Source organism: Halichoerus grypus, chromosome 12 (genome assembly GCF_964656455.1).
Source record: "Halichoerus grypus chromosome 12, mHalGry1.hap1.1, whole genome shotgun sequence".
Classification (NCBI taxonomy): domain Eukaryota; kingdom Metazoa; phylum Chordata; class Mammalia; order Carnivora; family Phocidae; genus Halichoerus; species Halichoerus grypus.
Window position 1 is genome coordinate 49,441,715 of NC_135723.1, and position 14,711 is coordinate 49,456,425.

At 36.7% G+C, this 14,711-nt stretch overlaps 1 protein-coding gene across 6 annotated transcripts in view; it reads right to left on the bottom strand.

Moving 5' to 3' along the window:
* Positions 1-14,711, bottom strand: part of CRPPA (CDP-L-ribitol pyrophosphorylase A) — a 407,209-nt gene that overhangs the window by 360,523 nt on the left and 31,975 nt on the right. For 5 of the 6 annotated variants that reach the window (XM_078059331.1, XM_078059334.1, XM_078059333.1 and 2 more), the window contains exon 3: positions 8,596-8,745. The exons of the other annotated variant lie outside the window; for it this stretch is intronic. In XM_078059331.1, the coding sequence (XP_077915457.1) occupies positions 8,596-8,745 (150 nt within the window). The remainder of the gene's footprint in view (positions 1-8,595; positions 8,746-14,711) is intronic. 6 annotated transcript variants of the gene reach the window in all.

The following is a 14,711-nucleotide window of genomic DNA, read 5'->3' on the forward strand; positions in this document are numbered from 1 at the left end:
CCACTTCCACTCAATGTAGTATTGGAAGTCATAGCCAAGTGTTAGGCCAGAGAAATAGGGCATCCAAACTGAGAAGTAAAACTGTTACTCTTTGCAGGTATTATATAAAGAAACCTGAGACTCTGAAAAAACTATGTGAGTAAACAAATTCACTGAAGCTATAGATACAAAAATCACACAGTTTTTCCTTTATACTATTAGAAATTATCTCAATTTAAAAAAAAACAATGGGCGCCTGGGTGGCTCAGTCATTAAGCATCTGCCTTTGGCTCAGGTTGTGATCCCAGGGTCCTGGGATCGAGCCCCACATCGAGCTCCCTGCTCAGCAGGAAGCCTGCTTCTCCCTCTCCCACTCCCCGCTTGTGTTCCTGCTCTTGCTATCTCTCTCTCTCTCTGTCAAATAAATAAATGAAATCTTAAAAAAATAAAAATAAAACATTTACAATAACAAATATAAAGTTCTCAGAAATAAATTGAAACAAAAGGTAAAACCTTTGTACACCAAAAACTTTAAGACATTGATGAAAGAATCTGAAAACAAATGTTCAAATATTCTGTGTTCATATATTAGTAGGATTGTCAAAATATGTATACAACCTAAAGGATTACATTGAGTCTGCAGATTAGCAGAATTCCAACGGCATTTTTAATAGAAATAGAACAATCCTGAAATCTGCACAGAACCACAAAAGACTTGGAACAGCCCAAGCAATGTTAAGAACAAAGCCATAGGTAATACACTTCCTGATTTAAAACTGTATTACAAAGCTGTAGTAATCAAAGCAGTATGGTACTGGCATAAAAGCAGACACATATACACAGAGAGCCTAAAAATAAACCCAGGTATAGATGGTCAATTTTTGAAAAAAGAGCCAAGAATACACATGGGGAAGGACTCTCTTCAAAAAAAAAAAAAAGAAAAAAATGCTGAGAAATAATTTTGACAACTTATTTCAGCTTTAATAAGTTATGTTTGAAAATAAAACCTTCATAAAAGATAGTCTGTTTAGTCACTACTGCATTCCAGCACCAAATATATATTCAATGTTTACTAATGCATTTCCACAAATGTCAGAAGTTGAAAAACAATTCAATATTTTTAGTCCGTTTAATAGGAATTCTAACTGGTGGGTTTTTGCTTTCAATGTAGTTATCTCATTTTAAAACCTACTCATTTTGATCAAAATCAGGAAGCCACTCTTTGGTAAGGATGGGTTTGGGTTTTTGTCGGGGGGGGCGGGAGGGTTTGTTTCATAACTTTAAACATGGCCTTTTTTTTTTTTTTTTAACTTTCACTTTCTTCCCAAGTGTTCAGTATTGCTTTATAATCTTGCGAAAATCAAAACATGTATACTGATTATATAAACCCAAGAGCAAATTATTTCAGGTATTTAAGAGTCCTGGTGTGCATTTATGTTTAATTTTCTTAAGAACTTACAGGAAAAATACTCTACTGTGCTACTTTTCTCAAAGAAGTATGCCTGAGTCCAAGTGCAGAAGGCCCCTTCCTCTGAAGATCAGCAGAAACCCCACATACACCATGTCTTCTGACCACAGAGTTTCTGCAAAGCTTCAAGCCTAGTGGAAGCACCATCAGGTCTCATTTAACAAACAGACCAGAGCACACCTAGTTAAAAAACACCACATTCACACCAAGATCAAACACTGCCCACTACAGGCAAGGAGAGCCTCTGCAGACAAGTGGCCTAAAGGATAGAGCAGCAAAGCACAATAGCAGAGGGCATGTGGCACACACCAGGGACACTCCCTAAAGCAACAGGCCCTGGACACTATCTGACCTCTTCTACAGAAAGCTATTACTCTCAGGAGCCGGAAATATAACGGCTTTTTTAACACAGAGAAGATGACCAAGACTTAGAAGAAGTGCCAAGATCAAGGAATCTATCCCAAAAGAATGAAGAAGGAAAAGTCACAGCCAGAGACCTAATCAAACAGATCCAAGTAATACGCCTGGTGAATTTAAATCAACAGTCATAAGGATACTTGCCAGGCTTGAGAAAAACATGTAAGGCATCAGGGAGAACCTTCTTCACAGAAATAGAGTTAAAAAACAACCAGTCAGAAATTAAAAAAGCAGTAACAGATTCACAACATAGTGGATGTAACAAGCACAAGAATGGAAGAAGCAGAGGAAAGAGTAAGTGATAGAGAAGGCAGAATAATGGAAAATAATGAAGCTAAACAAAAAAGACTAACTATGGATCACGAGAGTAGACTTAGGGAACTCAGGGACTCCATCAAACAGATTAACATTCCTATCATAGTAGTCCCAGAAGAAGAAGAGAGGATAAAGGGAGCAGAAGATTTATTTGAGGAAATAATACCTGAAAACATCCCTAATCTGGGGCAGGAAACAGACAACCCAAACCAGGGGACACAGAAAATTCCCATCAAAATCAACAAAAGCAGGCCAACACCAAGACATATTGTAGTTAAATTTGCAAAATATAGTGATAAAGAAAAAATCCTAAAAGGAATAAGACAAAAGAAGTCCCTAACTTACAAGGGAAGACCCATAAGGCTACCCAGCAGATCTCTACACAGAAACTTGGCAAACCAGAAGGGAGTGACACACTATATTCAACACGCTGAATGGGAAAAACCCACAGCCAAGAATACTCTATCTGGCAAAGTTACATTCAGAATACAAGGCAAGATAAAGACTTTCCCAGACAAACAAAAACTAAAGGAGTTCATGAACACTAAACCAGCCCTGCAAGAAGTACTAAAGGGGACTCTGAGTGGGAAACAAAGACCAAAAGTGACAAAGAATAGAAAGGAACAGAAAATCTCCAGAAACAATGACAAAATAAGTATTAAATGGCACTAAATGCCTATCAATTTTTCTTAATGTAAATAGATTAAACACTCCCAATGAAAAGACAGATGGTATCAGATTGAATTAAAAAAAAAAAAAAAAGAAAGACCCATCTATATGCTGCCTACCAGAGACCCACATTTTAGACCTGAAGATACATGCAGAATGAGAGTGAGGGGATGGAGAACAATTTATCATGCTAACGGATGTCAAAAGAAAGCCAGAGTAGCCATATTTATATCAGATAAACTAGATTTTAAACCAAAGAATGTAACAAAAGATGAAGACAGACATTGTATCATAATAAAGGGAACTATCCAACAAGATCTAACAATTGTAAATATTTATGCCCCCAACAAGCAAGCACCCAAATATATAAAACAATAACAAACATAAAGGAACTCATTAATAATACAATAATCCTAAGAGACTTAAACATCTCACATCAATGGACAGATCATCTAATCAGAAAATCTATAAGGATACAATAAGTTTGAATGATACACTGGACCAGTTGCACTTAATATATTTAGAACAGTTCATCCTAAAGCACCAGAATACACATTCTTTTCAGGTGTACATGGGACGTTCTACCAGAACAGATCACCTACTAGGTCACAAATCAGACCCCATAAAGTACAAAAAGATTAAGACCATACCATGCATCTTTTCTAACCTAAATGCTATGAAACTTGGAAGTCAAACACTAGGAAAAATTTGGAAAGAATACAAATACATGCAGGTTAAACAATATGCTACCAAAGAATGAACGGGTTAACAAGGAAATCGAAGAATACACAACAAACAAACAACAACAACAACAAAAAAAACCAGAAACAAATTAATATTAAAACACAACAGTCCAAATCGTTTGGGATACAGCAAAAGCAATCCTAAGAGGGAAGTATACAGCAATACAAGCCTACCTCAAGAAACAAGAAAAATCTCAAACCACCTAACTTTACAACTGAAGGAGCAAGAAAAAGAACAAAGCCTAAAGCCAGAAGAAGGGGGAAAATAATAAAGATTAGAGAAATTATTGATATAGAAAATAAAAAAATAGAACAATGAATCCAGGTGCTGCTTCTTTGAAAAAAAGTAGTAAAATTGATAAAATCCTAGCCAGACTTATCAAAAAGGAAAGGACCCAAATAAAACCACAAATGAGAGAGGATAGATAACAACCAACACCCCAGAAATACAAACAATTATAGTAGTATGAAAATTATATCCCAGCAAATTGGACAATCTGGAAGAAATGGGTACATTCCTAGAAACAAACAACCAAAACTGAAGCAAGAAGAAATAGAAAACATGAACCAGCAAAGAAATTGAATCAGTAATCAAAAATCTTCCAACAAACAAAAGTCCATGGCCAGATGGCTTCCCTGGGGAATTCTACCAAACATTTAAAAAAAAAAAAAAAAAAACCAGAAATGGAAGGAAGACTTCCAAACTCATTCTATGAGGCCAGCATTAGCCTCATTCCAAAACCAGAGACTCCACTAAGAAAGAACTACAGGCCAATATCACTAATGAACATGGATGAAAAAATTGTCAAAATACTAGCATATCAAATCCAACAGTACATTAAAAGGATCATGCACCACAAGCAAGTGGGACTTATTCCTGGGTTACAACAGTGGTTCAATATTCAAAAATCAGTCAATGTGATCCACCACATTAATAAAAGGCTAAGAACCATATGATCCTCTCAGTAGATGTACAAAAAGCATTTGACAATGTACAACATTCATTCATGATAAAAACCCTCAACAAAGAAGGGTTAGAGGGAACATACCTCAATATCATAAAGACCATATATGAAAAACCCACAGGTACTATCATCCTCACTGGGGAAAAACAGAGCTTTTCCTCTATGGTCAGGAACAAGACAGGAATGTCTACTCTCACTGCAGTTATTTAACATAATTCCAGAAGTCCTAGCCTCAGAAATCAGATAACAAAAAGAAATAAAAGGCATCCAAACCAACAAGGAAGAAGTCAAATTTTCACTCTTTGCAGATGACATGATACTCTGTATGGAAAACCCAAAAGACTCTACCAAAAAACTGCTAGACCTGATACACAAATTCATTATAGTCGCAGGATACAAAAATCAATGTACAAAAATCTATTGCGTTTCTATACACCAATAATGACGTAGCAGAAAGAGAAACCAAGGAACTGATCCCATTTACAATTACACCAAAAACTGTAAGATACGTAGGAATAAAGCTAACCAAAAGATAAAAGATCTGTACTCTTAAACTATAAAACACTGATGAAAGCAAGTCAAGAAACGGAAAGATATTCCATTCTCATGTACTGGGAAAACAAACATTGTTAAAATGTCCACATTACCCAAAGCAATCTATACATTTAATGCAATCCCTATCATAGTATCACCAGCATTTTTCAGAGCTAGAAGCAACAGTCTTAAAATTTGTATGGAACCACAAAAGATCCCCAATAGTCAAAGCAATCTTGAAAAAGAAAAGCAAAGGTAGAGGCATCACAATTCCAGACTTCAAGTTGTATTACAAAGCTGTAGTGACTGAGACAGTATGGTACTGGCACAGAAACAGACACACAGATCAATGCAACGTAATAGAAAACTCAGAAGTGAACTTGCAACTATATGGGCAATTAATCTTCAACAAAGCAGGAAAGAATATCCAATGGAGAAAAAAGATAATCTCTTAAACAAATGGTGTCAGGAAACCTGGACAGCAAGATGCAAAAGGATGAAACTGCACCACTTTCTTACACCATACACTAAAATAAATTCAAAATGGATCAAAGACCTAAATGTGAGATAGGAAACCATCAAAATCCCAGAGAACACAGGCAGTAACCTCTCTGACCTGAACCATAGAAATTTCTTACTAGATAGGTCTCCTGAGGCAAGAAAAATATAAGCAAAAGTAAGCCATTGGGACTTCAAAATAAAAATCTTCTGCACTGCAAAGGAAACCATCAACAAAACTAAAAGTCAACCTACGGAATGGGAGACGGTATTTGCAAATGACATATCTGATTAAGGGTAAGCATCCAAGATCTATTAAGAACTTATCAAACTCAACATGCAAAAAAAATAATAATAATCCAGTTTAAAAATGGGCAAAAGACATCAGTAGACATTGCTGCAAAGACGACATAGGTCTAACAGACACATGAGAAGATGCTCAACATCACTCATCATCAGGGAAATGCAAATCAAAACTACCATGAGACATCACCTCACACCTGTCAGAATGGCTAAAATTAACACAGCAAACAACAGGTGTTAGCGAAGATGCGGAGAAAGGGGAACCCTCTTACCCTGTTGATAGGAATGCAAACTGGTGCAGCCACTCTGGAAAAGAGTATGGAGACTCCTCAAATGTTAACAGAAGTACCCTATGATCCAGCATTTGTACTGGTATTTATCCAAATATTTACCCAAAGAATACAAAAATACTAATTCAGAGGGATACATACACCCTGTTTATAGCAGCATTATTTACAATAGCCAAATTATGCCAAGAACCCAAATGTCCAACTGATGGATAAAGAAGACGTAGTATATATACACAATGGAATATTACCCATTAAAAAGAATGAAATCTTGCCATTTGCAGACATGGATGGAGCTAGAGAGTATTATGCTAAGTAAAATAAGTCAGAGAAATACAAATACCATGATTTTACTCATAGGTGGAATTTAAGAAACAAATGAACATGGGGGGACAAAAAGAGGCAAACCAAGAAACAGACTCGTAACTATGGAGAATAAACTGAGGGTTATGGGAGGGGAGTTGGAGGGGGTTGTTAAACAGGTGATGGGTGTTAAGGAGGGCACTTGCTGTGATGAACACCAGGTATTCTATGTAAGTGATGAATCACTAAATTCTACACCTACAACTAACAATGCACTGTGTTAACTAGCTGGAATTTTAATAAAAACTTGGGAAAAAATTAAATAAAGATCTTATAGCAAAACCTTCAAAACAATTCCATGATTAAGAATTCCTCATCTGAACCACAGAACACAGATAATTATCATCATGTTACTATTTTCTGAATTCTCCCAAGAATGCAGTACAAGAGTGTTTAATTCATTACATACAGTGAATGCCTTAGGGTGGTGGTTCCCAAACTGCAATGTGCATTAGGATCACATGGCAGAGATGTTGAGACACAAATTGCTGGGGCCCATTCCCACAGTTTCTAATTAAGTAAGTCTGAGGTGGAGCCCCTGAATTTGCATTCTAACAAGTTCCAAAGCACACCGATGTTATCTGGGAACCACACTTTGAGAAACAGTACCTCAGTGCATTAGCACTTAATTCTCCAGCAAAAACTGGAAAAATGCTTCTCTGATGTGCAGAACATGAGATCATATTCAATTTCTCTTCTAAAATACATTAGGAAGAATGATAGGTAATAACTCCAAGTGTTTAAAGATGAATAATTTCAGGAAATAAGGTAGATGTTGTCTAACTCTACATATTTAGGCTATAAAATACAGTATTTGAATAAAAAATTGGAGCATTAAAGGCAGGCACGTGATGTAATGAGCACTGGTTGTGATATGCAACTGATGAATCACCACACGCTACCCCTAAAACTAGTAATACACTGTATGTTAATTGAATTTAAATAAAATAAAATTTAGAAAAATTTATGATAGCTTAACATTGACATGGCCATATACAGGTAAATTCCAATACACCAAATTCATTATTTTAAGAAAACGGTACAAACCATGGCAGACTATTCATATCATTAAAATGGATTCTTATTTACATCATCTCATTTTAAAACTAACCAATCAAGATTCATTCAATTTATTATGTATGTGACCACCTTCTATCCAAGGTAAGAGGCATTTTGTATTATAAATGTCAATATTCCTATTACCACTACCTTCATTTTCTTAAAAGTCCATCTATTCCAAACTCTTCACTGATTGTTTAACATCTGCCGAACAGTGAGTTAGTTCTAACTTATTTCACTGGGAAGTTTCTGATAAGCAAAATACCTAATAATCAATAACTATTTAATCCATAAATTTGCAATAAATGTCAGCAAAACGTCCCAAAGCATTTTCAGAACATAAAAACAAAGAAAAATTTCTAAACACAAATCGATTATGTGAGATTTTAGAAGAAGTTAGTGTGTGAATTCAAATGATAAAGGTATCTACAGCTGTGCAAGAAACTTACCATACAGGCCTTAAATGGTTAGAAAGACTACCCTTCCACCTGGATATGGGAAATTGGCTCTTGTAGTTTTCTCAGTGAACAGTTATTAAGTGTGGTTCAACTATGCTCATACTATTTGCATAAACAACATTGCTCATGTTAGACACCTGCTTTCCTTCTGGGAATCTGAAGCTTTTGTACATGCTGAGGCAGGGGATGCCTATGTGACCAACCCCAATAAACACCTTGAACACCAGACTCTAATGGGCTTCCCTGAAGAGAACCATCACCCACATGTTGCTAAATTTTCATTGCTGGTGGGTGGGGGAGAAGATGATGCTTTGTGTGACCCCTCAGGGGAAGATAAGAACCTAAGCAAGAATACACATGGATCCTCCCAAACTCTGCATGTGTTTCTCCTATGACTCAGCTGTGAATCCACTCTACTTCACTGTTAGCAATTTTAACTTGAGTCTAACTATACGTGGAATCTCCCAGCAAATCTCCAAAAAGAGGAGTATTCTTGTGGACCCCAACATAGACATTTTCAGAAATCAGGATTCTTACCTGCTGATATGCTTCATAGATCACATCAAATCGAAAAGCCTGTGGCATTTCACTTGCTCTGTGTCTGGCACGTTCTAGTGAATGGTCTAAGCAACCATCGGCAGATGGACTGATTACAGTAGATACAAGAGGTCGAATTGCTCCTGCTGCCTAAAGAACAAACAGAGATCCAGTTAACATTTATTTCACCTAGAACCTATTTCAAAGTTAAACCCTGACCTCTCGCATTTTGGGGAGATTGTATTCCTAGCTTTAACAAGTAACCTCAAGAAAATATTTGAACAAGTGCTGATTTGGTTCTTAAAGCAGTATTTCACTATCAAAAACCCTCTTTCTCAATATTACAGTTCCATGAAAGAGATAGGGATTCTTTTTTCCATTATAGGTTCACAAATTCTTTTGCTCACTGGCCACTGAAATCTAATACTAGATCAGAATGCTAAGATCCAAGGGGTATTCCGAGAAGTGGAAGGGTGAAAGAAGAGTTACTGTGGAAAAAATGGACATGGTACACATCAATACTTATTAGTGTGCCTTCAAAAGTTTTACTTTCAACACAGATAATTAAGGCAACAGATCCATTCCCAAAGATCCCCAAAATGAGACTGAGCCTAAGTAACAATGAATTTATGTCTCACTCTAATTCCTGTGAACAACCATTCCCTCCAAACCATCTTAGAGCAACATTCCCTCAGGTAAAGTAGCCATTGATTTTAATTGCTCTGATAAAAGCTGTCGCCCCTATAGATGCATCTCAACATTACACAAAGGTACCTTCACACCTGACAATTTATCCCCTTTATCTTTAATAGTGTTTCATTGTAGACTTGAAAGTCATTACCAGACAACTCTTTTGGAGAAGTGGCTTTAAAATACAGTTCTCCTGTGGTCGGCCATTAACCAAACCTCCTCCATAAGTTCTTATCTTCCACGTAACAAACACATAGATATTACAGCACATCAAACTGATGAGCCAGCCAATTTGATCTTGAGAAGAACAGTATCTGTGCAAGATAGATAGCCCATAAACTAGCTTATAAAATCCCAGAGACTGGCTGAAAATCAAAGCTAATATGTGAGCCAAGTAGACAGTTTATAAACTGTCACCATTTCCAGTGACTCAAGTAGAAGTTTGGAGCCCAGAAATAAAAGCAAAAATGAGGAGACCGCCAGGGCTGATACAGAGGGAGTCATGTCCAAGTAGGTGAAAGATAAATAAGAAGAAAACCCAACTGGTCAAGCCTGACACCTATCAATAAAAGAATACAAAAGAAACAGATTTGCATGCATACATATATAGAGAGAGCTTTTTAAGGGAAAAGTTCTATTTATATTGCAACTATGTATAGGTAATGCTGGAATTCTATACCAGGCCATGAAGCAAATATATTAAAAAGAGAATGAGTCACAAAGTGGCAGCATGAGGACTTTAGCAGACTTTCTCTCCAGCAAAAGAACTAGTGAAAAATATTTTACAACCATTTAAAATCCTTGAAGGGCATGCACCAGATGAAACATTTTTTAAGAGTATCAACTAAAACTTGGTAAAAACAGAGCTTGTGGTACTCAAGTCATGATCTATTTCTTCCTTAATCATCCATGCAGCTCAGTGTGACTGAAGTTCCACTCAGAGTAGGTATGGCTGAAAAGATGGGGCTTTCCTCTCCCCCTATCTCCCAGTTCAAAGGACAGAGGGCTAGCATTTCCCATTCTACTCAGCCCAAGGTCACAGAGGCTAAATTAAAGCCTACTGTGGACAAGAGATTGGAGACTCCCTTCCCACTACATAGCCTTCACTACCAAGTGGAATATCTACCCCAGGCACAGTAAACACAGAATGTATACTGGGCCCTGAACACCCTTAACCCCCAATCTCACACAGGGCAGAGGTTTCACACCAGGAGAAGCATAACAAAAAGTTAAGAGTCTTCAAATATCTCCATGGACCACTCTGCTCATGAAGTAGAAGGGTCACTTAGAAAAACAAGGTATTATGCCCCACTGAGAAGCAGTGTGGTGATTTTTTACAGGGAGAGAGACAGGCTGTAAGAACAGAACTATCAAGTTCTCCCAAAGGGAACTCACCTTGTATAACTGACTGTGACCAAGTTTAAACCTAAGTGCACTTGCAAAAGAAATGGAGACTACCGTGCTAAGCAATTAAGAGGAAGGTGGTAGCTACAAGACAGCATAAAGCTCAACTATTGGTAAGCAAGTTTACCAGAGATAACCACAGAGAGAGAGACAAGTAGCAACAGCCCCCCTGGAATCAGAGCAAACTTCCAATACTGACCTCAAAAACTACCTTTGCCATGGAGCCAAAGTTAAATTGAATCAGATTATAGAGCATTTTGTAGCTCAGGCATTGTAAGAAAGAGAGAAAGAAAGAAAGAGCTAAAGAGCGAGAGCGAGAGAGAGAGAAAGAGAAAGAGAAAGAAAGAGAAAAAGAAAAAGGAAAAAGAGAGAGAAAGAGACAGAGAGACAGAGAGAAAGAAAAGAAAGAAAAGAAAAAGAAAAGAAAGAAAAAGAAAGAAAGAGAAACAGAGAGAGAAAGAGAGAGAGAGAGAGAAAGAGACAGAGAAAGCAAGCAAGCAATTTCAGGCAACGAAGAGTTTATCAGTCGAGTGTGGTATCAGAGACAGTAAGAGATTAACAACAAAAGGCAAAAGGAACCCTACTAAACTACTTTCATTCCAGGCTGGCTACATTCATGCCCAAGACTGCACCCTCTGTATAGTGATTTTAGAGACTTCACTGGGTAGGGGGAAACAAGACTTTACTGAAATAGACCAGCCAAGTCACATACAACAGTAACAGTAAGTCCTGAGGAAATGGGAGGGAGACTATCACCATCTAGAACTGATACTAAAGGTCTACCAACCAATGAATGGATAAAAAGAACATGTGCTACATATATCCACAAGGAAGTATTTCTCAGCCATAATGAAGTTGCTTCAACAAAGTAAGTATTTTCAACAACAATATGGATGGACTTCAAGGGCAATGTGCTAAGTGAAGCAAGTCAGAGAAAGACAAATACCTTATGATCTCACCCATATATATGTAAAGGCTAAAAGATACAACAGATTGGTGGCCAGAAGTCGGGGGACAGAGGTGGGCAAAATGGATGAGAACATTCAAAAGGTAAAACTTCCAGTGACAAATTAAGTCCTGGGGATGTAATGTACAGCATGGGCTATAATTAATACTCCACAGTATCAAGTTGCTTAGAGATCTTAAAAATCCTAAGGAAAGGATTCTGTAACTATGTCTGGTGACAGATGTTAACTTATTTTGGTGATCATTTCACAATGTAAACAAATGTAGAAACATTATGTTGTACAACTGAAACTTACGTTGTATATCAATTACACCTCAAAAAAATCTGTCAAAAAACTTACATGTGAGAATTTCAAAACTGTGGAAAGTGTACATACTAATAATGAACCCAAGAAGAAATTAGAGAAACAGAAGATACTGAGATGAAAAGATACAATTTGAAACACAGCATGCAGCTGAAGCAGTTGTAAGAGGGAAATTTATAGCTGTGCATGTCTATGTATAAAGACATTCTCAAGGCCAAAACCTTCTACCTTAAGACTTACACTCCTATCTTAAGATTTTTGGAAAAACAACACCAATTATAACAACAGAACACCCTCAAATTAAATCAAGTAGTAAATAGAGATTAGAATAAATGAAGTAGAGAGTATAAAAAGAGGGGAAAAAATCAATATCCAAACTCAGTTCTTTGAAGAATTAACAGGATTGACAAACTTTAACTGGATGAACCAAGTGGGGGAGGAGATTCTAATTAGTGAAATCAGGAATCAAAGTGGTGTTTCTACCAACCTCCCAGAAATAAGGAATTTTCAGCAAATTACATGAAATTTCTGTTTCCTAGAAAGGCATTAACTATAAAAACTGATTCAGTAATAGACAATTTGAATAGACCTATAACAAGTACGAAAACAGAATTAGAAATTTTTATTTCGCACGAAGAAAATCCATGCAGCTTCACTGGTTATACCAAAAATAAAGAAAGAAAAGAAAAATCTTCAATACCAATTCCTCACATTATCCCAAGAAGTAATATAGGAGAGAATGCTTCCTAACCCACTCGGTAAGATGAGTACTGCCAAAACCAGACAAAGGCATCACAAAAAAGTACAACTACAGACCAAAACCCCTGATGAATACAGATGCATAAATCTTCAACAAAATACTAACAAACCAAATTTGGCAATAAGTGTTACATACCATAACCAAGTGGGATTTATCCCATGAATGCAAAATTGATTCAACATACCCAAAAATCATTGTCATTTCTCACATTAAAGGGCAAAAAAATCCAGAAACACTCAAACAGATGCAGAAATAGCATCTGACAAAATGCAATGCTCCTTCATGAAAAAAGCATTCAACAAAATTAGGAACAGAACTTGCTCTAGCCAATAAAGGGCAACTATGAAAAACCCACAGGTATCATCATATTTGATAAATACTCTCTATTTTTGCTTTCATATCAAGAACAAAAATATATCCACTGTCACCACTTCTATTAAACATTGTACTGGAAGTTCTAGTCAGGAAAATCAGTCAAGAAAAAATAGAAGGCATCCAAAAGGATTTAAACTATCTGTATTTGCAGATAATATTTTATAGAAAATCCTGATGAATTCCCTTTAAAAAACTAGGAATAAACACATTTGGCAAGAAGGCACAGGACAAGACCAACAAAAAAAACAACAAAATCACTTCTATCTCTGTACTAGCAATGTACCATTCAAAAAGAAAAAATTCATTTACAATAGCGTCAGAAAGAAAACACTTAACGTGTAACAAAAAAGTTAAAAATTTATTCCGAGAACTATAAAAATTCCCAAGCTCCTATGCAAAAGCCAGCATCTCTACCTACTCACTGGCCCCCATTCCCTCTCAAGTCTTTCTCTACAGCAACAGTCCTCCTCCTATCCTGCCCCATCAATTTTTATTCCTTTACTCAACTATCTTCATTAGTGTCCAGGCATTCTGTGACATCTCAAGTCAAGTCATTCCTCCTTTGATCACACCTATCTTCCAACTAGGACCAAATTTCTCCTAGTCAGTTTCAGACAAAGTCTGTTGAAGAACTATCCGTACTACTTAATATCTCCAATGTCTGCCTCTTCCCATGTTCTTTGCAATCTACTTTAATGAGGATTATGTCTCCCCACATCCACAAATACATATTTAGCAATATCACCCATGACCCCCACATGGCCAAATCCAATGGAGAGCTCTGTTTTCTCAAGAGCATTTGTTCATGTGGCTTTCAGAAACAATTTTCAAACAACCACCTCACTCTCACGCTCTAAAACCTCATTCTAAATGGTCAAATGTTCCCAAGCTGGGACCTCAAAGTTCTCTAGCTACCCTCATTCTTTAAGCGACCTCATCAAGTTACAACACTTCACATACTGTCTATATGAGAACTTCCCAATCTATCCGGCTATCCTAGAATGTTCCCTTCAATTCTGGACTTTCATACCCAAATACCCTATTTAACTTCTCCAATCAAGAGATACGCCTCAACTATAACATACTGAGATCAGTTTTGATTTCACACATACCACATATTCCAAACCTGCTCCTCCATACACTTCCCATTTTCATAAAGGTCAACTCTATTCCTCTGGTTATTCTTGTCAAAACCTTGATCATGGATTTCTCTCCTTTCATATTCCAAATTGAATCCATCAGCAAGCCCCATTACCTTCAAACTACCCCACATCAGCATACATTTCAATGTTTTCACTGCTGCGATCTGAAACCAAGGCACCCAGGCTTCCTCCCTCAGACCTCATACAAAAAACAAAGGCCGTAAATGAAGACATTAGTATTTTTCACTACATTAAAATAAACTGCTAGAAAATTATTACGGGGCATATAACCAGCAGAGTATTTGTGTGTACAGTATTTAAGTAATTCCTAGAAATCAGTTTTTACTTGAAAAATACCAATATGAAACTAAAATTTAAATTAGAAAAATAGGGGCAAAAGACTTTCATGGGCAATTCAGTGAGAACATATAAATCTTTAAGTACTTGAAGAATTGCCCAACCTATTAACAAAAG